At 39.6% G+C, this 24,346-nt stretch overlaps 3 protein-coding genes across 4 annotated transcripts; all 3 read left to right on the top strand.

Annotated features, from left to right (window-relative positions):
* Positions 1–332: 332 nt before the first annotated feature.
* LOC116735199 (tripartite motif-containing protein 16-like) lies at positions 333–2,412 on the top strand. Its single transcript, XM_032586905.1, has one exon. The coding sequence runs from the start codon at positions 363–365 to the stop codon at positions 2,031–2,033; it is 1,671 nt and encodes a 556-aa protein (XP_032442796.1). The 5' UTR covers positions 333–362; the 3' UTR covers positions 2,034–2,412.
* A 3,474-nt stretch (positions 2,413–5,886) lies between these two features.
* Positions 5,887–7,970, top strand: LOC116735198 (tripartite motif-containing protein 16-like). The gene has a single exon (XM_032586904.1). The coding sequence runs from the start codon at positions 5,918–5,920 to the stop codon at positions 7,589–7,591; it is 1,674 nt and encodes a 557-aa protein (XP_032442795.1). The 5' UTR covers positions 5,887–5,917; the 3' UTR covers positions 7,592–7,970.
* Positions 7,971–15,114: 7,144 nt separating this feature from the next.
* Positions 15,115–22,990, top strand: LOC116735197 (tripartite motif-containing protein 16-like). Of its 2 annotated transcripts, none has more exons than XM_032586903.1 (2): positions 15,115–15,737; positions 21,252–22,990. In XM_032586903.1, the coding sequence occupies exons 1-2, from the start codon at positions 15,191–15,193 to the stop codon at positions 22,376–22,378; spliced, it is 1,674 nt and encodes a 557-aa protein (XP_032442794.1). In that variant the 5' UTR covers positions 15,115–15,190; the 3' UTR covers positions 22,379–22,990. The 2 variants fall into 2 exon arrangements, with proteins under 2 accessions (XP_032442794.1, XP_032442793.1); XM_032586902.1 differs by having other exon boundaries at positions 15,116–15,731; positions 21,246–22,990.
* Positions 22,991–24,346: the final 1,356 nt, after the last annotated feature.

Here is a 24,346-nt window from a genome sequence, read left to right as displayed (position 1 = left end):
AAAAGTTGCCTCTATTGTATGAACATATTATTTATGTATTTTGGAAAATATATCCATTAACGTTGTTGCATTTTCTTCATTACTTCCTGTTCTATTAATAAATAACAGAGGACAACCAGACTCTCTTCTTCTTCCACTCATTCAGTTCATCATCTTCCAGTCTTTCTCTCTAAGCCTCATATTTCTCTCTCTTCTTCCTGCTCAAACACGCCTTCAATCTGGGTGGATCCAACGGCTGCTGAAGGTGAAAGCTGATTGGCTGCTGCCTCTCTGCTCTGACATGTGACTCACAGCTCATAGCTCAAACCAGTTTCTGTTTTCAGGAAATGAAACTCACACAGTCACTTTGACCGAGAGCAGAAATGGAGCAGAATCAGCTGGACCCAGAAACTTTCTCCTGTTCCATCTGTCTGGATTTACTGAAGGATCCGGTGGCGATTCCCTGTGGACACAGTTACTGTATGAAGTGTATTAAAACCCAGTGGGATGAAGAGGATCAGAAGGGAATCCACAGCTGCCCTCAGTGCAGGGAGACATTCACACCGAGGCCTGTGCTAAAGAAGAACACCATGCTAGCAGCTCTAGTGGAGCAGCTGAAGAAGACTGGACTCCAAGCTGCTGCTGCTGCTGACCACTGCTATGCTGGACCTGAAGATGTGGCCTGTGATTTCTGCACTGGAAGAAAACTGAAAGCCATCAAGTCCTGTTTAGTCTGTCTGGCATCTTACTGTGAGAAACACCTTCAGCCTCATTATGATTCAGCTACATTTAAGAAACACAAGCTGGTGGAGCCGACCAAGAACCTGCAGGAGAACATCTGCTCTCGTCATGATGAGGTGATGAAGATGTTCTGTCGTACTGATCAGAAGTCTATCTGTTATCTCTGCTCCGTTGATGAACATAAAGGTCATGACACAGTGTCAGCTGCAACAGAAAGGACTGAGAGGCAGAGAGAGCTGGAGGAGAGACGAGGAAACATCCAGCAGAGAATCCAGGACAGAGAGGAAGATGTGAAGCTGCTTCAACAGGAGGTGGAGGCCATCAGTCGCTCTGCTGATAAAACAGTGGAGGACAGTGAGAAGATCTTCACCCAGCTGATCCGTCTCCTCCAGAAAAGAAGCTCTGAGGTGAAGCAGCAGATCAGATCCCAGCAGGAAACTGAAGTGAGTCGAGTCAAAGATGTTCAGGAGAAGCTGGAGCAGGAGATCACTGAGCTGAAGAGGAAAGACGCTGAGCTGGAGCAGCTCTCACACACAGAGGATCACAACCAGTTTCTCCTCAACTACCCCTCACTGCCAGCACTCAGTGAGTCTACACACTCATCCAGCATCAACATCCGTCCTCTGAGACACTTTGAGGACGTGACAGCAGCTGTGTCAGAGCTCAGAGAGAAACTACAGGACGTCCTGAGAGACTCATGGACAAACATCTCACTGATGGTCACTGAGGTGGATGTTCTGCTGTCAGGACCAGAACCAAAGACCAGAGCTGGGTTCTTGAAATATTCATGTGAAATTACACTGGATCCAAACACAGCAAACACACGGATGGTTCTATCAAAGGGAAACAGGAAGGTGACATGGATGAAAGAACTTCAGTCTTATTCTAATCATCCAGACAGATTCACTGATAAATACCAAGTTCTGAGTAGAGAGAGTCTGACTGGACGTTGTTACTGGGAGGTGGAGTGGAAAATTTATGTTTCCGTATCAGTCGTATACAAGAATATCAGCAGAGCAGGAAGTGGCAATGAATGTGGATTTGGATATAATGACAAATCTTGGGCTTTAGATTGTAAAGGTTCTAAATTTGGTCACAACAACATCTGGACCTCCATCTCAGGTCCAGTTTCCTCCAGACTAGGAGTTTACCTGGATCACACAGCAGGTCTTCTGTCCTTCTACAGCGTCTCTGAAACCATGACTCTCCTCCACAGAGTCCAGACCACATTCACTCAGCCGCTACTGGCTGGAGTTGGGATTGGGAATAGTTTGTGGTTTGTATCCTCTGCAGAGTTCATTAAACTCAACTAGATTTCCTCTCTTCTCTCTGATTACTGATCAGGCTTCATGGTTCTGCTGTTCTGTTCTTCTTTATTTCTCTGCTTTAAATGTAGTTCTTCTCAGTCTCTTTGCTCCAGGAACCATTAATAATTTCTGCTGATGTTTTCTTTCATTCTTTTATGACACAGAACTGATCTGCAGAACAAATGTTGTTTAAATCAGTTGATTTTGATGTGAAATTAATTTTCTTCTGTTTTCTTTATTGTGATCCAACGAAAAAACTGAAACTAAATTTGCCTTTAAACTGATGCTGTTTTCTTCTCTATTCTTTAGATTTAGATCAGAGAAATAAATGTCTGTTGTTCTGTTTGGCATTATTTAATAAAACAACTGGATTACAGACAATTTTGGTATTTTATTTCTCTTCATTATTACAACAAATATTGAGTTTTTTGGTCTAAAGTGTAGAAACGTTTCCTTCAGATGCTACAGAAGATCAGATTCAACCTGATGTTTACAGGAGCAACAATCTGACCTGAGTTAAAGTGGATTACATTTAGCTTTAAGATCAGGTTCTGGTCCTGGTTCTGCTCCGGGAACCAGAATCAGTTGTCATGACAACAAACATTTAAAAAACTTGTATTTACAAAGACATATCAAATCGAAGTCGTTTTTAATAGTAAGTTTAACAGAAAACAGACACATTCACCTGCACACATTACTCAGTGTGAAACCTGGTGGTGGCAGCAGCATGCTGTGGGGATGCTTTTCTTCACCAACTATTGGCTCTTAGTCTTCAGAAGCCTTGATGCTTTGATGGAGTTTCAGCTTCCAGCAGGACAGAGATCCAAACATCCATCCAGAGCTCCAATGAAACGGTTTAAGAGCAGCAAGAAAGAAGTCAGAGCTGCTGGACGGTTCCTTCAGTCTTTATCTGGACTAAAACTGCTCTAGTTCATGATCGCTACGCTAACTAGAGGAGCAAAGCAGCTTGATGAATCTTTTTATTTTCCGTTCAAACTTTTAATTTATTCAGAATCAACATGAAGAAAGTGTGTTTCATCTGCTCACAAAGAGTGATACAATCTTTTACTGTCGTCTTTCCAGCTTGTCATATTTTTCAGTTTGTTATAATAATCCAGACAGATTACCAATGTGAATCTGATGGTTTCCTTCCTTCTCCCATTTCTCCTTCACATATAATCTATCGTCTCCCTCCAGATTTTGTGACTCGTTGCACATTTTGGATGTTAATTTGTTAACGGAGGTCGATTGATGCGACTTTTGAAAAAAAATATTCAAAATCAGCTCCATGGCTTTGACTGGCAGTCAGTCAGAAAGATGAGCACAGCAAATAAGATTTCAATAAGTTACTTTAACTTCTATTTCATAACAATGATAAAAAATAAAAAAACAAATTAAATTGTTTTGATTGAACAAAAACATGTTGTGTTCAACATAAACACACGTTACTCAACAGCAGTCGATGTGGATTCAGAGCAAATCGGTCAACATCACCAGCCGTAGCTGAGCTCATAGGAGAAATGACCAAGGAAACAGAGAGTGAGAAATGACCTAGAGAGGAATTCATAGATCCAAAGAAACATTTGATACAATAAGTCATGATGTCCATCCATCCATTTTATTTACAACCTTTTTCCCACTGGGGTCAGGAGGGGTAACGGTGCCGATCTCCAGGGGTCAAAGGGCGAGAGGCGGGGTCACCCTGGACAGGTCGCCAGTAAATCATTTCATCATAATTAAAAATTAGATCATTATGGAATTCAGTGGATAGTTTTGAACATGATGAGAATCTATTTAAAGAGCAGACAACGATTTGTGAAGATGGGAGAAACTGAATCTGACTGTCTGGAGATTTGGGGTTCCTCAAGGGTCAGTGCTGGGGTCAGTATTCTGTCACTGGTATATAAACCACATTAGCAAAGTGTCTAATGTAGTAAAATTTGTCTTATTTGCTGACGACGCAAACTTTCTGGTTTCTCTTGAACGACAACTTCTACCTGTAATCACCTCAGAAATCAGTAAATTTAACTGTTAAAATTGAATTAGACCTAAATTTGAACAAGACTAAAAACATGATTTGTTGGAAACTGATACAAAAAAACAACAAACTCAAATTCAAGTCCAACTCTAGAAAGACTATAGGACAATAAATTCCTCTGTGTAATAATTGATGACAAAATGAGTTGGAAACCTCACATTAAACATTGACAGAATAAACTATGTAGAAATAAATCAGTCCTGGCTGAAGCTGAACATATTCTGAATAATAAATCACTTAATATTCTTTATAACTGGCTGTTTTTGTCATATTTCACATATTATTCAGAAGTGTGAATTTAATTAGTAAAACTCTTTACAGCCACTGAGTTATTAGAATCATCCATGATGTCAGTTTTGATGAGAAAACAAACACATTATTCTTAAAATCTAAAGTTCTTCAATATGAAGTTTGGTGGAATTTCAAATGGTTTAAATGATGTTTAAGGCATCAAATAAACTGTAACCTGAGCTCATGCAGAATGTTTCCTGAAAAAGAAGGAGGATGAAACATCAGGGGTTATTGAAGCTTAAAGATTGATAAGATACACAACAAGAAAGAGCTTTTGTCATTTAGTTAACAGTGTAAAATGATGGAACAAGTTAAATGAGGAGTTCAAACAAAGTGGAAATTTAATACAATTTAAAATGAAACATAAGGAGGTCATTTTCACAAAATACAGAAATATTAGTGAGAGATTTTTAGTACAAATGTGTAAACTGAGGTGAGAGCGTATGAGTGTGTGTGTTTATATTGAGGCATGTGTGTGTTTTGTTGAGTTCGTGGCAAAGAAACAGAAATTAAATTAAAATGAATTAACCTTGATTTTGATGAGTGTTCAGGTTCTTTAGGTTTATGTGTTAATATAGATTTATATGTGATTTAATGTGTATAAAAATATCTATGAGTCAGAATGCTTGTAATGAATAAGATTATTCAAGGCTGGACATAAATCTATATAGTCAATAATGTTTGTATTTATGCATAGATGAATATAGGGACTCAGAATAATGTTCACATTTGCTCTATTTACTACTTTATTTAGATTCAGATATATCAACTACATTAAAATTCTTACTATTAATTTGAGTAACTTTTAAATATGTTAAGATTTTCCTTTTTGTGATCTAATAATGAGGGTCCATCTGAAAACATAATATGAGTTTATGGGGTTTGCGTTAATAAGTTGTTTAATTCTTCCGACTCATTTTCAAACATGTTAAGATCACAAAAAATATGTATATCTTGTATTCCATGTTTGTGTTTGCTATTTTATACTGCTATCATTATCAAAATAAATACATAAATAAAGCTTCAATAGAATAATTTATTTATTTCTTTTTGTTCTCATCTTACCTCCATCATCCTGAGGCCTTCTAGCTCCTCCTGGATGATATTTATTTTTGAATAGTTTTCTAAATAAATAGCCATAACTCTTGAGTTAATGTTTATTCTGAGCTCTGATTATTTTGTCTTTTGCAAACAATTTATTGTAAATTCTGTATATTATTTCTGAAAGGTTTAACTATTTCATCTACTGTCAGATAACAGTCACAACTTCAGTGCAATTTAATTTTTCTATTAATAAATAACAGAGGACAACCAGACTCTCTTCTTCTTCTTCCACTCATTCAGTTCATCATCTTCCAGTCTTTCTCTCTAAGCCTCATATTTCTCTCTCTTCTTCCTGCTCAAACACGCCTTCAATCTGGGTGGATCCAACGGCTGCCGAAGGTGAAAGCTGATTGGCTGCTGCCTCACTGCTCTGACATGTGACTCACAGGTCAACAATCAACCCAGTTTCTTTTTTCCGGAAATGAAACTCACACAGTCACTGTGACCGAGAGCAGAAATGGAGCAGAATCAGCTGGACCCAGAAACTTTCTCCTGTTCCATCTGTATGGATCTACTGAAGGATCCGGTGACTATTCCCTGTGGACACAGCTACTGTATGAAGTGTATTAAAACCCAGTGGGATGAAGAGGATCAGAAGGGAATCCACAGCTGCCCTCAGTGCAGGGAGACATTCACACCGAGGCCTGTGCTAAAGAAGAACACCATGCTAGCAGCTCTAGTGGAGCAGCTGAAGAAGACTGGACTCCAAGCTGCTGCTGCTGACCACTGCTATGCTGGACCTGAAGATGTGGCCTGTGATTTCTGCACTGGAAGAAAACTGAAAGCCATCAAGTCCTGTTTAGTCTGTCTGGCATCTTACTGTGAGAAACACCTTCAGCCTCATTATGATTCAGCTACATTTAAGAAACACAAGCTGGTGGAGCCGACCAAGAACCTGCAGGAGAACATCTGCTCTCGTCATGATGAGGTGATGAAGATGTTCTGTCGTACTGATCAGAAGTGCGTCTGTCTCATCTGTTTAATGGAGGAACATAAAGGTCATGACACAGTGTCAGCTGCAACAGAAAGGACTGAGAGGCAGAGAGAGCTGGAGGAGAGACGAGGAAACATCCAGCAGAGAATCCAGGACAGAGAGGAAGATGTGAAGCTGCTTCAACAGGAGGTGGAGGCCATCAGTCGCTCTGCTGATAAAACAGTGGAGGACAGTGAGAAGATCTTCACCCAGCTGATCCGTCTCCTCCAGAAAAGAAGCTCTGAGGTGAAGCAGCAGATCAGATCCCAGCAGGAAACTGAAGTGAGTCGAGTCAAAGATGTTCAGGAGAAGCTGGAGCAGGAGATCAGTGAGCTGAAGAGGAAAGACGCTGAGCTGGAGCAGCTCTCACACACAGAGGATCACAACCAGTTTCTCCTCAACTACCCCTCACTGCCAGCACTCAGTGAGTCGACACACTCATCCAGCATCAACATCCGTCCTCTGAGACACTTTGAGGACGTGACAGCAGCTGTGTCAGAGCTCAGAGAGAAACTACAGGACGTCCTGAGAGACTCATGGACAAACATCTCACTGATGGTCACTGAGGTGGATGTTCTGCTGTCAGAACCAGAACCAGAACCAAAGACCAGAGCTCAGTTCTTGAAATATTCATGTGAAATTACACTGGATCCAAACACAGCAAACACATGGCTGGTTCTATCAGAGGGAAACAGGAAGGTGAGACTGAGGAAAGAACGTCAGTCTTATTCTAATCATCCAGACAGATCCACTGATAAACACCAAGTTCTGAGTAGAGAGAATCTGACTGGACGTTGTTACTGGGAGGTGGAGTGGAAAGGGAATGTTTCTGTATCAGTCGCATACAAGAATATCAGCAGAGCAGGAAGTGGCAATGAATGTAGATTTGGATATAATGACAAATCTTGGGCTTTAGATTGTAAACATTCTAAATTTGGTCACAACAACATCTGGACCTCCATCTCAGGTCCAGTTTCCTCCAGACTAGGAGTTTACCTGGATCACACAGCAGGTCTTCTGTCCTTCTACAGCGTCTCTGAAACCATGACTCTCCTCCACAGAGTCCAGACCACATTCACTCAGCCGCTACTGGCTGGATTTAGGGTGTGGAATTATTCTGCGTATGGATCCTCTGCAAAGTTCATTAAACTCAACTAGATTTCCTCTCTTCTCTCTGATCACTGATCAGGCTTCATGGTTCTGCTGTTCTGTTCTTCTTTATTTCTCTGCTTTAAATGTAGTTCTTCTCAGTCTCTTTGCTCCAGGAACCATTAATGATTTCTGCTGATGTTTTCTTTCATTCTTTTATGACACAGAACTGATCTGCAGAACAAATGTTGTTTAAATCAGTTGATTTTGATGTGAAATTAATTTTCTTCTGTTTTCCTTATTGTGATCCAAAGAAAAAACTGAAACTAAATTTGCCTTTAAACTGATGCTGTTTTCTTCTCTATTCTTTAGATTTAGATCAGAGAAATAAATGTCTGTTGTTCTGTTTGGCATTATTTAATAAAACAACTGGATTACAGACAATTTTGGTATTTTTTTCTCTTCATTATTACAACAAATATTGAGTTTTTTGGTCTAAAGTGTAGAAACGTTTCCTTCAGATGCTACAGAAGATCAGATTCAACCTGATGTTTACAGGAGCAACAATCTGACCTGAGTTAAAGTGGATTACATTTAGCTTTAAGATCAGGTTCTGGTCCTGGTTCTGCTCCGGGAACCAGAATCAGTTGTCATGACAACAAACTGTTAAAAAACTTGTATTTACAAAGACATATGAAATCAAAGTCGTTTCTTAATAGTAAGTTGAACAGAAAACAGACACATTCACCTGCACACATTACTCAGTGTGAAACCTGGTGGTGGCAGCAGCATGCTGTGGGGATGCTTTTCTTCACCAACTATTGGCTCTTAGTCTTCAGAAGCCTTGATGCTTTGATGGAGTTTCAGCTTCCAGCAGGACAGAGATCCAAACATCCATCCAGAGCTCCAATGAAACGGTTTAAGAGCAGCAAGAAAGAAGTCAGAGCTGCTGGACGGTTCCTTCAGTCTTTATCTGGACTAAAACTGCTCTAGTTCATGATCGCTACGCTAACTAGAGGAGCAAAGCAGCTTGATGAATCTTTTTTTTCCAATTCAAATTTTTAATTTATTTAGAAACAACATGAAGAAAGTGTGTTTCATCTGCTCACAAAGTGTGATACAATCTCTTACTGTCGTCTTTCCAGCTTGTCATATTTTTCAGTTTGTTATAATAATCCAGACAGATTACCAATGTGAATCTGATGGTTTTCTTCCTTCTCCCATTTCTCCTTCACATATAATCTTTCGTCTCCCTCCAGATTTTGTGACTCGTCGCACATTTTGGATGTTAATTTGTTAACGGAGGTCGATTGATGCGACTTTGGAAAAAATATTCAAAATCAGCTCCATGGCTTTGACTGGCAGTCAGTCAGAAAGATGAGCACAGCAAATAAGATTTCAATAAGTTACTTTAACTTCTATTTCATAACAATGATAAAATATTAATAAAACAAATTAAGATGTTTTGATTGAACAAAAACATGTTGTGTTCAACATAAACACACGTTACTCAACAGCAGTCGATGTGGATTCAGAGCAAATCGGTCAACATCACCAGCCGTAGCTGAGCTCATAGGAGAAATGACCAAGGAAACAGAGAGTGAGAAATGACCTAGAGAGGAATTCATAGATCCAAAGAAACATTTGATACAATAAGTCATGATGTCCATCCATCCATTTTATTTACAACCTTTTCCCACTGGGGTCAGGAGGTGTAACGGTGCTGATCTCCAGGGGTCAAAGGGCGAGAGGCGGGGTCACCCTGGACAGGTCGCCAGTAAATCATTTTATCTTAATTAAAAATTAGATCATTATGGAATTCAGTGGATAGTTTTAAACAGGATGAGAATCTATTTAAAGAGCAGACAACGATTTGTGAAGATGGGAGAAACTGAATCTGACTGTCTGGAGATTTGGGGTTCCTCAAGGGTCAGTGCTGGGGTCAGTATTCTGTCACTGGTATATAAACCACATTAGCAAAGTGTCTAATGTAGTAAAATTTGTCTTATTTGCTGACGACGCAAACTTTCTGGTTTCTGTTGAACGACAACTTCTACCTGCAATCACCTCAGAAATCAGTAAATTTAACTGTTAAAATTGAATTAGACCTAAATTTGAACAAGACTAAAAACACGATTTGTTGGAAACTGATACAAAAAAACCCTCAAATTCAAGTCCAACTCTAGAAAGACTATAGGACAATAAATTCCTCTGTGTAATAATTGATGACAAAATTAGTTGGAAACCTCACATTAAACATTGACAGAATAAACTATGTAGAAATAAATCAGTCCTGGCTGAAGCTGAACATATTCTGAATAATAAATCACTTAATATTCTTTATAACTGGCTGTTTCTGTCATATTTCACATATTATTCAGAAGTGTGAACTTAATTACTAAAACTCTTTACAGCCACTGAGTTATTAAAATCATCCATGATGTCAGTTTTGATGAGAAAACAAACACATTATTCTTAAAATCTAAAGTTCTTCAATATGAAGTTTGTTGGAATTTCAAATGGTTTAAATGATGTTTAAGGCATCAAATAAACTGTAACCTGAGCTCATGAGATGAGATGAGATAAGATTTATTTGTCATTGTCATCAACAGATTACAAAGAGATTGAGATTTGCTCGACTCAAGTTAAGATGCAGGTTATGTGTATATACATAATATACAAAGATAAAGAAATAAATAGTACAAAATGAGAAATAAATAGACATCAGAAGATGGTTGCAGCTCCTGGAGGTGTCGCAACAGAATTTACATTTTTAACAAAGTGGTGTCAAGAGCAGAAGTTCTTATGCCTTTGAATTTAGTGCCATGATTGCCATCGGGTAAAAACTGTTTTTTAGGCGATTTTTCCTGGTTTTTATTGCTCTGTATCTTTGTTATAAGGTATCCAGCATGTACTCTTAAAGACATTGTAGGAGGTATTTCACCATTTTCAGTTAAATCTTAGAATTTAGATTATTTAGTTTATTTGTATTTTGTTTCTTATTTTCTAGCTGATTAGAGACAACTTGCTGGGAGCGCTGCTGATCGCCGGCCAGTTTGTCATTCCTGAGGTTTGAAAAGCCTCTATAGTTTTAAATTATTTGATAACTTGGCTTTATTTCTGAACCAAATATGAGGATTCGCAGCGACTCAACGTTTTAGTATTTTCCGTTACTGAATTAGTGTCTAAATTAAAAAAGGGGTTGCCACCTTTCATAAGTTTCAATAAGGAACGCCCACCATGGCTTCTCATGTAGATTATGAAAATTGTGAAATGAAAATGTGAAAGCCAATAATTTAATTTCTCATAATGAACAAAGACTGTGATGGACTGGCTACCTGTCCAGGTGTACCCGCCTCTCGCCCGCTGCTGGTGCGAGATGAGAACAAATCATATACACAACAAATCGCTTCCCATATCGCTTCAATACGGGACGCAAAATACTGGACTATTCCGTATTTTATAGGGCGAATAGCAACTCTAGTGCTAACTAAATAGGCTACTTAAATTTTCCCAATTAAAATTTCATTATTCCACTAGCACGAAGCTAACGTAGCCTGGTAAGCTACAGTTATACGAACCGACATCTGAACATCCACTTACCTTGACGTCGAAAAAGTCTTACTGTTGCAGAGAATAAATTATCCGTATTTCTTAATTTATGTCGAGCACGAGCTGCAGCGCTGAATATTGTGTTGAAAACACGAGCATTTGAGCTGGACTGACCTCTCATTGTGGACCACGGACCAGCGCAATAAAGTAGCCTAAGGCCAGAATGCCTGTCCGCCAAAATGCTACGTAAATCTGTGACGTTTTGACTAGACAGAATGCTAATTCAAGATATCAATAATGTCATTTTGACTAGTCAGAATGTCAATTTAAGATATCTTAAATGGAAAAGCTGAATAATTCAAGATATCTCTAATTCATTTAGAGATATCTTAAAAGGGGGCATGCTGTGATGGCGCAGGGGGTTAGCACGCCCCACGTTTGGAGGCCCTAGTCCTCGATGCGGACGTCGCGGGTTCGACTCCCGGTCCCGACGAACTTTGCCGCATGTCTTCCCCCCTCTCCTTCCCTGTTTCCTGTCAGCCTACTGTGGAAAAAAAAATACGAGCCACTAGCGCCGTAAAAACTCTTCGGAGAAAAACAAGAAGAAAAAAGAGATATCTTAGAAGGAATTTTGTCTAGTCATTATTTGCTTTTAAGATATCTATAATTTAGTTTTCACTAGTCAAAACTACATTTCTCCTATCCAAAAATACATTTAAGATATCTTGAATTATGGTGTCATTTGAGATATTTTTAATTAGAATTATGACTAGTCAAAACTAAAATTGAGATATCTTGAATTCACTTTATGACTAGTTGTAGTTTAATTGTAGATATCTGAAATGTGTATTTCAGATAGTCAGTAATTCATTGTAGATATCTTGAATTGAAGTCTCCATACAAGTCAATGGTAAATCTGACGTCATTTCGACTAGTCAGAATGTAATTAGAGATATCTTAAATCGCTAAAAAGTCTAGTCATAAGACAATTTGAGATATCTTGAATGTAAGGGCGGTACAACCGAATTTATGTTAAAACGGCTTGCCATACAATCTCAGACTTTTTCTTGATGTTGTAGTAGATCTAGGAGGAGACTGGTCAACACATGGGTCATGAATGCAATTAAAATCCCCCCCAATACAATATACGGTGTGTGTACCGAAGCAATATCCGACAAAAGTTTTGGGAAGAAAGTAGCCTCATATATATTTGGACCATATATGCAACCTATTAAAATGTGTTCTCCATAAAGATAACCTGAGATGAGAGCATATCGGCCATCATTGTCGCTCATAGTTTTCTCCAATGTAAAAGGAAGACTGCGATGGATTAGAATGGCAGCTCCTCTACTCTTAGAGTTATGTGACGAGTAAAATACCTGGCCCACCCAATTCCTCCTCAGTTTAAGGGGCTCATTGTCAGTTAAGTGGGTTTCTGATAATAACGCTATTTTTGTGTTTTCCTTTTTCCAGAATGTTAGGGTCTTTTGTCTTTTTATCACATTATTTATTCTCTTAACATTAAGGGAGACTATTTTGAGATCACTCATAGTAAAGCTGATGAAAGCTTGACAATCTGTGAGAGAGAAAGTGCCAGGAGCTGTAGTAGACCTCCATGAGTTTACAAAAAGTAATTGAAAAATCGGCAGTTTGGTGACATGAAAAATAGCTAGCTTACATTGTACATTGGCGTAAACAGTAACGAGAAAAAAAAACCTTCGTGAACGAAAGAACAACCATCCCCAAACGATGGTCCCCATACAAACTCCAACCCCCCCACCCTGCTCTCCTCTCCCCTGTGCGGCTCCAGAACGCCAACCGCAGTAAGAGAACGAAAACTGGGGCACATGAATCCGAGAAGAGTCGCCGCCGAGAAAAGAAGACCATCCATCCTCCCTAAAGCTAAGCCCCCCACCCCCAGCCCGAGCCATAGCAAATTTAACTGTATAAGTGATAAATTTTAGCAACCAGCATATATTTTTTATCATATATTGTTTATCCGTACGAGGCACAAAATAAACAAAAGTCCAAATCGCGAAGTATCTGTCCAACAGTTAGCCACATACCTTTGCAACAGAGTTCTGCACCGAAAAGAAAAGGAAAGAAAAAGTAGAGCATCAACCTCCAGGTCAGGTCCAACGTGGTCATCCAATCATTCCGTAAGATGATCTCAGTTCAGTTCGTCCAGGAGAGTAAGTGCATCCTTGGGTGAACGAAACGATCGGGTTTTCCCTCCGTGCGTAAAAGACAGAACAGCCGGGTATAGCATGGAGAATCTCACCTCCTTCTTGATAAGAAGTTCTCACACCCAGTTAAACGCACGGCGCATCTCCTTGACAGCAGCCGTCATAGTCTGTCTGATAAAGATCGTTTGGCCTTGATCGTATGTGAGCGGAGCCGCCAGGATCCTGGATGTATCTCTGGAATGATGCGGCTTAACAATCACAGCGCGCGGCTGGTCAGGTCTCGGCGGTCCAAGGCTCCGGTGAGCCCGCGGATCTTAATGACGCCCCGCTTAGACTCCAAGCCAAGAAGAGTTGGGAGCCTCTCAAAAAATGACACTGGTTGTCGGCCTTCCGTGCCTTCTTTGAGGTTGTAAATCAAGATATTATCCCTGCGGCTCCGTCCCTCCAGGTCGATACACTTCTCTGTCAGAATGCGCACTTTCGACTCCAGCTCCTCCAGCCTGGGTCCCATCGCCGACACGTCATCCTCCACCGCTGAAATGCGGTGCTCTGCATCCGTGATGCGCTCCGTGTTGGCTTCTAATTTAGCAGAGATGTTACTCAAAGTGGTGGCAAACTCCTTAAATTTCATATCCATCAGAGCTGAAATCTTCTCAGTGACAGATTGAGAAATATCTGCGGCGAGAGCGTCAGAGCAGCTAGCAAGCAGCTCGTGCTGTTGAGCTCCCTGATTAGCTTCTTTGCTAGTTAGAATATTCTTCCTTGTTGGCTCTTCAGTTGGTTTATAAGCGGAAGATTTGGCTGTTTTAGGATTAGGCATGGTGTCGGGTTGCTATAAAATAACCCTACAGCTTGTTAACTTATCAGGGGTCTATTAAGGAGGAATAATTTAAAATTAATTTTGGTCAAACTCCAGTCCTGCAGGGCCGCAGTCCTGCAAGTTTTAGATCTGCCTCTCACCACACCTGAACAAAATAATTAGGTCATTAAGGCTCTGGAAAACTGATCTACACAAAGAGGAGGTCATTAAGCCATTTCATTCCAGTGTTTTGTACCTGTGGCACATCTAAAAACTGCAGGACTGCGGCCCTAGAGGACTGGAGTTTGAGACCCCTGATAGAATGAAAAATAAACCAAATAGACTCCAGAGAAGTGGAACAAACCGCTCAGGGTGAATCTTAAATATGTTAAGATTTTCCTTTTTATGATCTAATAATGAGGGTCCATCTGAAAACATAATATGAGTTTATGGGGTTTGAGTTTATAAGTTGTTTAATTCTTCCTACTCATTTTCAAACATGTTAAGATCACAAAAAATATGTATATCTTGTATTCCATGTTTGTGTTTGCTATTTTATACTGCTATCATTATCAAAATAAATACATAAATAAAGCTTCATTAGAATAATTTATTTATTTCTTTTTGTTCTCATCTTACCTCCATCATCCTGAGGCCTTCTAGCTCCTCCTGGATGATATTTATTTTGAATAGTTTTCTAAATAAATAGTCATAACTCTTGAGTTAATGTTTGTTCTGAGCTCTGATTATTTTGTCTTTTGCAAACAATTTATTGTAAATACTGTATATTATTTCTGAAAGGTTTAACTATTTCATCTACTGTCAGATAACAGTCACAACTTAAGTGCAATTTAATTTTTCTTTTAATAAATAACAGAGGACAACCAGACTCTCTTCTTCTTCCACTCATTCAGTTCATCATCTTCCAGTCTTTCTCTCTAAGCCTCATATTTCTCTCTCTTCTTCCTGCTCAAACACGCCTTCAATCTGGGTGGATCCAACGGCTGCTGAAGGTGAAAGCTGATTGGCTGCTGCCTCTCTGCTCTGACATGTGACTCACAGGTCAAAGCTCAACCCAGTTTCTGTTTTCAGGAAATGAAACTCACACAGTCACTGTGACCGAGAGCAGAAATGGAGCAGAATCAGCTGGACCCAGAAACTTTCTCCTGTTCCATCTGTCTGGATCTACTGAAGGATCCGGTGACCACTTCCTGTGGACACAGCTACTGTATGAAGTGCATTAAAACCCAGTGGGATGAAGAGGATCAGAAGGGAATCCACAGCTGCCCTCAGTGCAGGGAGACATTCACACCGAGGCCTGTGCTAAAGAAGAACACCATGCTAGCAGCTCTAGTGGAGCAGCTGAAGAAGACTGGACTCCAAGCTGCTGCTGCTACTGCTGACCACTGCTATGCTGGACCTGAAGATGTGGCCTGTGATTTCTGCACTGGAAGAAAACTGAAAGCCATCAAGTCCTGTTTATTCTGTCTGGTTTCCTACTGTAAGAATCACCTCCAACCTCACCTTGATGTTCCTGGAATGAAGAAACACAAGCTGGTGGAGCCGACCAAGAACCTGCAGGAGAACATCTGCTCTCGTCATCATGAGGTGATGAAGATGTTCTGTCGTACTGATCAGAAGTGCGTCTGTTATCTCTGCTCTGTGGATGAACATAAAGGTCATGACACAGTGTCAGCTGCAGCAGAAAGGACTGAGAGGCAGAGAGAGCTGGAGGAGAGACGAGGAAACATCCAGCAGAGAATCCAGGACAGAGAGGAAGATGTGAAGCTGCTTCAACAGGAGGTGGAGGCCATCAGTCGCTCTGCTGATAAAACAGTGGAGGACAGTGAGAAGATCTTCACCCAGCTGATCCGTCTCCTCCAGAAAAGAAGCTCTGAGGTGAAGCAGCAGATCAGATCCCAGCAGGAAACTGAAGTGAGTCGAGTCAAAGATGTTCAGGAGAAGCTGGAGCAGGAGATCAGTGAGCTGAAGAGGAAAGACGCTGAGCTGGAGCAGCTCTCACACACAGAGGATCACAACCAGTTTCTCCTCAACTACCCCTCACTGCCAGCACTCAGTGAGTCTACACACTCATCCAGCATCAACATCCGTCCTCTGAGACACTTTGAGGACGTGACAGCAGCTGTGTCAGAGCTCAGAGAGAAACTACAGGACGTCCTGAGAGACTCATGGACAAACATCTCACTGATGGTCACTGAGGTGGATGTTCTGCTGTCAGAACCAGAACCAAAGACCAGAGCTGAGTTCTTGAAATATTCATGTGAAATTACAATGGATCCAAACACAACAAACACACGGCTGGTTCTATCAGAGGGAAACAGGAAGGTGACATGGATGAATAAACATCAGTCTTATTCTAATCATCCAGACAGATTCACTAATAAATCCCAAGTTCTGAGTAGAGAGAGTCTGACTGGACGTTGTTACTGGGAGGTGGAGTGGAAAGGGAATGTTTCTGTATCAGTCGCATACAAGAATATCAGCAGAGCAGGAAGTTTCAATGAATGTGTATTTGGATATAATGACAAATCTTGGGCTTTAAATTGTAGTGGTTCTAAATTTGGTCACAACAACATCTGGACCTCCATCTCAGGTCCAGTTTCCTCCAGACTAGGAGTTTACCTGGATCACACAGCAGGTCTTCTGTCCTTCTACAGCGTCTCTGAAACCATGACTCTCCTCCACAGAGTCCAGACCACATTCACTCAGCCGCTACTGGCTGGAGTTTGGGTGTGGAATATTTTTGGGTCTGGATCCTCTGCAAAGTTCATTAAACTCAACTAGATTTCCTCTCTTCTCTCTGATTGCTGATCAGGCTTCATGGTTCTGCTGTTCTGTTCTTCTTTATTTCTCTGCTTTAAATGTAGTTCTTCTCAGTGTCTTTGCTCCAGGAACCATTAATGATTTCTGCTGATGTTTTCTTTCATTCTTTTATGACACAGAACTGATCTGCAGAACAAATGTTGTTTAAATCAGTTGAGTTTGATGTGAAATTAATTTTCTTCTGTTTTCTTTATTGTGATCCAAAGAAAAAACTGAAACTAAATTTGCCTTTAAACTGATGCTGTTTTCTTCTCTATTCTTTAGATTTAGATCAGAGAAATAAATGTCTGTTGTTCTGTTTGGCATTATTTAATAAAACAACTGGATTACAGACAATTTTGGTATTTTTTTCTCTTCATTATTACAACAAATATTGAGTTTTTTGGTCTAAAGTGTAGAAACGTTTCCTTCAGATGCTACAGAAGATCAGATTCAACCTGATGTTTACAGGAGCAACAATCTGACCTGAGTTAAAGTGGATTACATTTAGCTTTAAGATCAGGTTCTGGTCCTGGTTCTGCTCCGGGAACCAGATTCAGTTGTCATGACAACAAACACTTAAAAAACTTGTATTTACAAAGACATATCAAATCGAAGTCGTTTTTAATAGTAAGTTTAACAGAAACAGACACATTCACCTGCACACATTGCTCACTGTGAAACCTGGTGGTGGCAGCATCATGCTGTGGGGATGCTTTTCTTCACCAACTATTGGCTCTTAGTCTTCAGAAGCCTTGATGCTTTGATGGAGTTTCAGCTTCCAGCAGGACAGAGATCCAAACATCCATCCAGAGCTCCAATGAAACGGTTTAAGAGCAGCAAGAAAGAAGTCAGAGCTGCTGGACGGTTCCTTCAGTCTTTATCTGGACTAAAACTGCTTTAATTCATGATCGCTACGCTAACTAGAGGAGCAAAGCAGCTTGATGAATCTTTTTTTTTCAATTCAAATTTTTAATTTATTCAGAATCAACATGTAGAAAGTGTGTTTCATCTGCTCACAAAGAGTGATACAATCTCTTACAGTTGTCTTTCCAGTTTGTCATATTTTTCAGTTTGTTATAATAATCCAGACAGATTACCAATGTGAATCTGATGGTTTCCTTCCTTCTCCCATTTCTCCTTCACATATAATCTATCGTCTCCCTCCAGATTTTGTGACTCGTCGCACATTTTGGATGTTAATTTGTTAACGGAGGTCGATTGATGCGACTTTGGAAAAAATATTCAAAATCAGCTCCATGGCTTTGACTGGCAGTCAGTCAGAAAGATGAGCACAGCAAATAAGATTTCAATAAGTTACTTTAACTTCTATTTCATAACAATGATAAAAAATAAAAAAACATGTTGTGTTCAACATAAACACACGTTACTCAACAGCAGTCGATGTGGATTCAGAGCAAATCGGTCAACATCACCAGCCGTAGCTGAGCTCATAGGAGAAATGACCAAGGAAACAGAGAGTGAGAAATGACCTAGAGAGGAATTCATAGATCCAAAGAAACATTTGATACAATAAGTCATGATGTCCATCCATCCATTTTATTTACAACCTTTTTCCCACTGGGGTCAGGAGGGGTAACGGTGCCTATCTCCAGGGGTCAAAGGGCGAGAGGCGGGGTCACCCTGGACAGGTCGCCAGTAAATCATTTTATCTTAATTAAAAATTAGATCATTATGAAATTCAGTGGATAGTTTTAAACAGGATGAGAATCTATTTAAAGAGCAGACAACGATTTGTGAAGATGGGAGAAACTGAATCTGACTGTCTGGAGATTTGGGGTTCCTCAAGGGTCAGTGCTGGGGTCAGTATTCTGTCACTGGTATATAAACCACATTAGCAAAGTGTCTAATGTAGTAAAATTTGTCTTATTTGCTGACGACGCAAACTTTCTGGTTTCTGTTGAACGACAACTTCTACCTGTAATCACCTCAGAAATCAGTAAATTTAACTGTTAAAATTGAATTAGACCTAAATTTGAACAAGACTAAAAACATGATTTGTTGGAAACTGATACAAAAAAATAAACTCAAATTCAAGTCCAACTCTAGAAAGACTATAGGACAATAAATTCCTCTGTGTAATAATTGATGGCAAAATGAGTTGGAAACCTCACATTAAACATTGACAGAATAAACTATGTAGAAATAAATCAGTCCTGGCTGAAGCTGAACATATTCTGAATAATAAATCACTTCATATTCTTTATAACTGGCTGTTTTTGTCATATTTCACATATTATTCAGAAGTGTGAACTTAATTACTAAAACTCTTTACAGCCACTGAGTTATTAGAATCATCCATGACGTCAGTTTTGATGAGAAAACAAACACATTATTCTTAAAATCTAAAGTTCTTCCATTTGAAGTTTGGTGGAATTTCAAATGGTTTAAATGATGTTTAAGGCATCAAATAAACTGTAACCTGAGCTCATGCAGAATGTTTCCTGAAAAAGAAGGAGGATGAAACATCAGGGGTTATTGAAGCTTAAAGATTGATAAGATACACAACAAGAAAGAGCTTTTGTCATTTAGTTAACAGTGTAAAATGATGGAACAAGTTAAATGAGGAGTTCAAACAATGTGGAAATTTAATACAATTTAAAATGAAACATAAGGAGGTCATTTTCACAAAATACAGAAATATTAGTGAGAGATATTTAGTACAAATGTGTAAACTGAGGTGAGAGCGTATGAGTGTGTGTGTTTATATTGAGGCATGTGTGTGTTTTGGTGAGTTCATGGCAAAGAAACAGAAATTAAATTCAAATGAATTAACCTTGATTTTGATGAGTGTTCAGGTTCTTTAGGTTTATGTGTTAATATAGATTTATATGTGATTTAATGTGTATAAAAATATCTATGAGTCAGAATGCTTGTAATGAATAAGATTATTCAAGGCTGGACATAAATCTATATAGTCAATAATGTTTGTATTTATGCATAGATGAATATAGGGACTCAGAATAATGTTCACATTTGCTCTATTTACTACTTTATTTAGATTCAGATATATCAACTATATCAAATTCTTACTATTAATTTGAGTAACTTTTAAATATGTTAAGATTTTCCTTTTTGTGATCTAATAATGAGGGTCCATCTGAAAACATAATATGAGTTTATGGGGTTTGAGTTTATAAGTTGTTTAATTCTTCCTATTCATTTTCAAACATGTTAAGATCACAAAAAATATGTATATCTTGTATTCCATGTTTGTGTTTGCTATTTTATACTGCTATCATGATCAAAATAAATACATAAATAAAGCTTCATTAGAATAATTTATTTATTTCTTTTTGTTCTCATCTTACCTCCATCATCCTGAGGCCTTCTAGCTCCTCCTGGATGATATTTATTTTGAATAGTTTTCTAAATAAATAGCCATAACTCTTGAGTTAATGTTTGTTCTGAGCTCTGATTATTTTATCTAAACAATTTATTGTAAATACTGTATATTATTTCTGAAAGGTTTAACTATTTCATCTACTGTCAGATAACAGTCACAACTTCAGTGCAATTTAATTTTTCTATTAATAAATAACAGAGGACAACCAGACTCTCTTCTTCTTCCACTCATTCAGTTCATCATCTTCCAGTCTTTCTCTCTAAGCCTCATATTTCTCTCTCTTCTTCCTGCTCAAACACGCCTTCAATCTGGGTGGATCCAACGGCTGCTGAAGGTGAAAGCTGATTGGCTGCTGCCTCACTGCTCTGACATGTGACTCACAGGTCAAAGCTCAACCCAGTTTCTGTGTTCAGGAAATGAAACTCACACAGTCACTGTGACCGAGAGCAGAAATGGAGCAGAATCAGCTGGACCCAGAAACTTTCTCCTGTTCCATCTGTCTGGATCTACTGAAGGATCCGGTGACCACTTCCTGTGGACACAGCTACTGTATGAAGTGTATTAAAACCCAGTGGGATGAAGAGGATCAGAAGGGAAACCACAGCTGCCCTCAGTGCAGGGAGACATTCACACCGAGGCCTGTGCTAAAGAAGAACACCATGCTAGCAGCTCTAGTGGAGCAGCTGAAGAAGACTGGACTCCAAGCTGCTGCTGCTGCTGCTGCTGACCACTGCTATGCTGGACCTGAAGATGTGGCCTGTGATTTCTGCACAGGAAGAAAATTGAAAGCCATCAAGTCCTGTTTATTCTGTCTGGTTTCCTACTGTAAGAATCACCTCCAACCTCACCTTGATGTCCCTGGAATGAAGAAACACAAGCTGGTGGAGCCGACCAAGAACCTGCAGGAGAACATCTGCTCTCGTCATGATGAGGTGATGAAGATGTTCTGCCGAACTGATCAGAAGTGCGTCTGTCTCATTTGTTTAATGGAGGAACATAAAGGTCATGACACAGTGTCAGCTGCAACAGAAAGGACTGAGAGGCAGAGAGAGCTGGAGGAGAGACGAGGAAACATCCAGCAGAGAATCCAGGACAGAGAGGAAGATGTGAAGCTGCTTCAACAGGAGGTGGAGGCCATCAGTCGCTCTGCTGATAAAACAGTGGAGGACAGTGAGAAGATCTTCACCCAGCTGATCCGTCTCCTCCAGAAAAGAAGCTCTGAGGTGAAGCAGCAGATCAGATCCCAGCAGGAAACTGAAGTGAGTCGAGTCAAAGATGTTCAGGAGAAGCTGGAGCAGGAGATCACTGAGCTGAAGAGGAAAGACGCTGAGCTGGAGCAGCTCTCACACACAGAGGATCACAACCAGTTTCTCCTCAACTACCCCTCACTGCCAGCACTCAGTGAGTCTACACACTCATCCAGCATCAACATCCGTCCTCTGAGACACTTTGAGGACGTGACAGCAGCTGTGTCAGAGCTCAGAGAGAAACTACAGGACGTCCTGAGAGACTCGTGGACAAACATCTCACTGATGGTCACTGAGGTGGATGTTCTGCTGTCAGAACCAGAACCAAAGACCAGAGCTGAGTTCTTGAAATATTCATGTGAAATTACACTGGATCCAAACACAACAAACACACGGCTGGTTCTATCAGAGGGAAACAGGAAGGTGACATGGATGAATAAACATCAGTCTTATTCTAATCATCCAGACAGATTCACTAATAGATCCCAAGTTCTGAGTAGAGAGAGTCTGACTGGACGTTGTTACTGGGAGGTGGAGTGGAAAATTTATGTTTCTGTATCAGTCGCATACAAGAATATCAGCAGAGCAGGAAGTGGCAATGAATGTGGATTTGGATATAATGACAAATCTTGGGCTTTAGATTGCAGTGGTTCTAAATTTGGTCACAACAACATCTGGACCTCCATCTCAGGTCCAGTTTCCTCCAGACTAGGAGTTTACCTGGATCACACAGCAGGTCTTCTGTCCTTCTACAGCGTCTCTGAAACCATGACTCTCCTCCACAGAGTCCAGACCACATTCACTCAGCCGCTACTGGCTGGATTTGGGACTGGGAATTTTTTTGGGTTTGTATCCTCTGCAGAGTTCATTAAACCCAACTAGATTTCCTCTCTTCTCTCTGATTACTGATCAGGCTTCATGGTTCTGCTGTTCTGTTCTTCTTTATTTCTCTGCTTTAAATGTAGTTCTTCTCAGTCTCTTTGCTCCAGGAACCATTAATGATTTCTGCTGATGTTTTCTTTCATTCTTGTATGACACAGAACTGATCTGCAGAACAAATGTTGTTTAAATCAGTTGATTTTGATGTGAAATTAATTTTCTTCTGTTTTCTTTATTGTGATCCAAAGAAAAAACTGAAACTAAATTTGCCTTTAAACTGATGCTGTTTTCTTCTCTATTCTTTAGATTTAGATCAGAGAAATAAATGTCTGTTGTTCTGTTTGGCATTATTTAATAAAACAACTAGATTACAGACAATTTTGGTATTTTTTTCTCTTCATTATTACAACAAATATTGAGTTTTTTGGTCTAAAGTGTAGAAACGTTTCCTTCAGATGCTACAGAAGATCAGATTCAACCTGATGTTTACAGGAGCAACAATCTGACCTGAGTTAAAGTGGATTACATTTAGCTTTAAGATCAGGTTCTGGTCCTGGTTCTGCTCCGGGAACCAGAATCAGTTGTCATGACAACAAACACTTAAAAAAATGAATTTACAAAGACATATCAAATCAAAGTCGTTTCTTAATAGTAAGTTGAACAGAAACAGACACATTCACCTGCACACATTACTCACTGTGAAACCTGGTGGTGGCAGCATCATGCTGTGGGGATGCTTTTCTTCACCAACTATTGGCTCTTAGTCTTCAGAAGCCTTGATGCTTTGATGGATTTTCAGCTTCCAGCAGGACAGAGATCCAAACATCCATCCAGAGCTCCAATGAAACGGTTTAAGAGCAGCAAGAAAGAAGTCAGAGCTGCTGGACGGTTCCTTCAGTCTTTATCTGGACTAAAACTGCTCTAGTTCATGATCGCTACGCTAACTAGAGGAGCAAAGCAGCTTGATGAATTCAAGATGAGCACAGCAAAAAAGCGTTATTGTAACTTATATTTTATGATAATGATTGAAAAAAGATTAGATGTTCTGATTATTAAAAATATGATTACACATTTACCGTGAATTTCTATTAGATTATTGTTGTTACTATTATTGTGGGGTTTTTTCTCCTCACAATCTTCCCTTCAGTTTCCTGAGACCCTCTATCGCCCTCTGGTGGCAGCTCCGTCACAATGTTCCTAAGCTCCAAAGAAACAAATAAATTGCTGACTTGGTCAAACATCCAGCAGACATGCTGGCTTTCATCCCTGAGAAAAAAAACATTAATTTCATGTTCCACTCTCCCTGACATCCTGTTACAGAGGCTTAAAAAAATATTCTTTTTCCATATTTTGTCTCACTAAAGAGTCACCATGAGCCTCTTGGCTGCATCTCTGATCAGAGCTCTCCTTGTTCAGCCTGGAAGGTTAGTTGGACTTTGACTAGGACTTGTCTTGGTAGGCTTAACGTTGTTCCATGCTCTTTCTATTTCCAGATGATGGATTGAAAAGTTCAAATCTTGGGAAATATTTATCTGCTTTAAACTTCTCCTGGTTTTTCTCTCTGACCCGTCTGCTGTGTTCCTTGGACTTCATGATGCTGTTTGAGCCCCGATAATCTCTGAGGCGTCGCAGAGCTGCTGGATTTATTCTGAGATTAGATGACACTCAGATGAAGTTCTGTTCAGTCAGCAGCATCCATCAGGCAACTTCTGAGGGCAATTGATTGGAGAAAAGGGGGTTGAAAACTTTTGCACATTAATCATGAACAGCTTTCTTTCTACTTCACAATTTTATGCCACTCTCTGTTTGTCTTTCATGTTAAAATCCAAATAAAAATTTTTATATTTGTGGGTGTAAACTGACAAATTATGGAAAAGTTCAAAGAGTGTGAAGTCTCTGGGAGTCACTGTGTTTCTGGAAAATGTTTATGCTAACATTGTTGCTTTTTCTTCATTACTTCATCTTGTTGTT

Source organism: Xiphophorus hellerii, chromosome 16, assembly GCF_003331165.1.
Source record: "Xiphophorus hellerii strain 12219 chromosome 16, Xiphophorus_hellerii-4.1, whole genome shotgun sequence".
NCBI classification, from domain to species: domain Eukaryota; kingdom Metazoa; phylum Chordata; class Actinopteri; order Cyprinodontiformes; family Poeciliidae; genus Xiphophorus; species Xiphophorus hellerii.
The sequence above is the reverse complement of the archived record's forward strand: the minus strand, read 5'-3'. Positions and strand labels throughout refer to the sequence as shown.

Coding starts and splice junctions, on each gene's coding strand:
- LOC116735198 (XM_032586904.1), top strand. CDS start 5,918: ATGGAGCAGAATCAGCTGGACCCAGAAACTTTCTCCTGTTCCATCTGT.
- LOC116735199 (XM_032586905.1), top strand. CDS start 363: ATGGAGCAGAATCAGCTGGACCCAGAAACTTTCTCCTGTTCCATCTGT.
- LOC116735197 (XM_032586903.1), top strand. CDS start 15,191: ATGGAGCAGAATCAGCTGGACCCAGAAACTTTCTCCTGTTCCATCTGT. Junction 15,738..21,251: donor CTCTGTGGATGAACATAAAG/GTCATGACACAG, acceptor AGGAACATAAAG/GTCATGACACAGTGTCAGCT.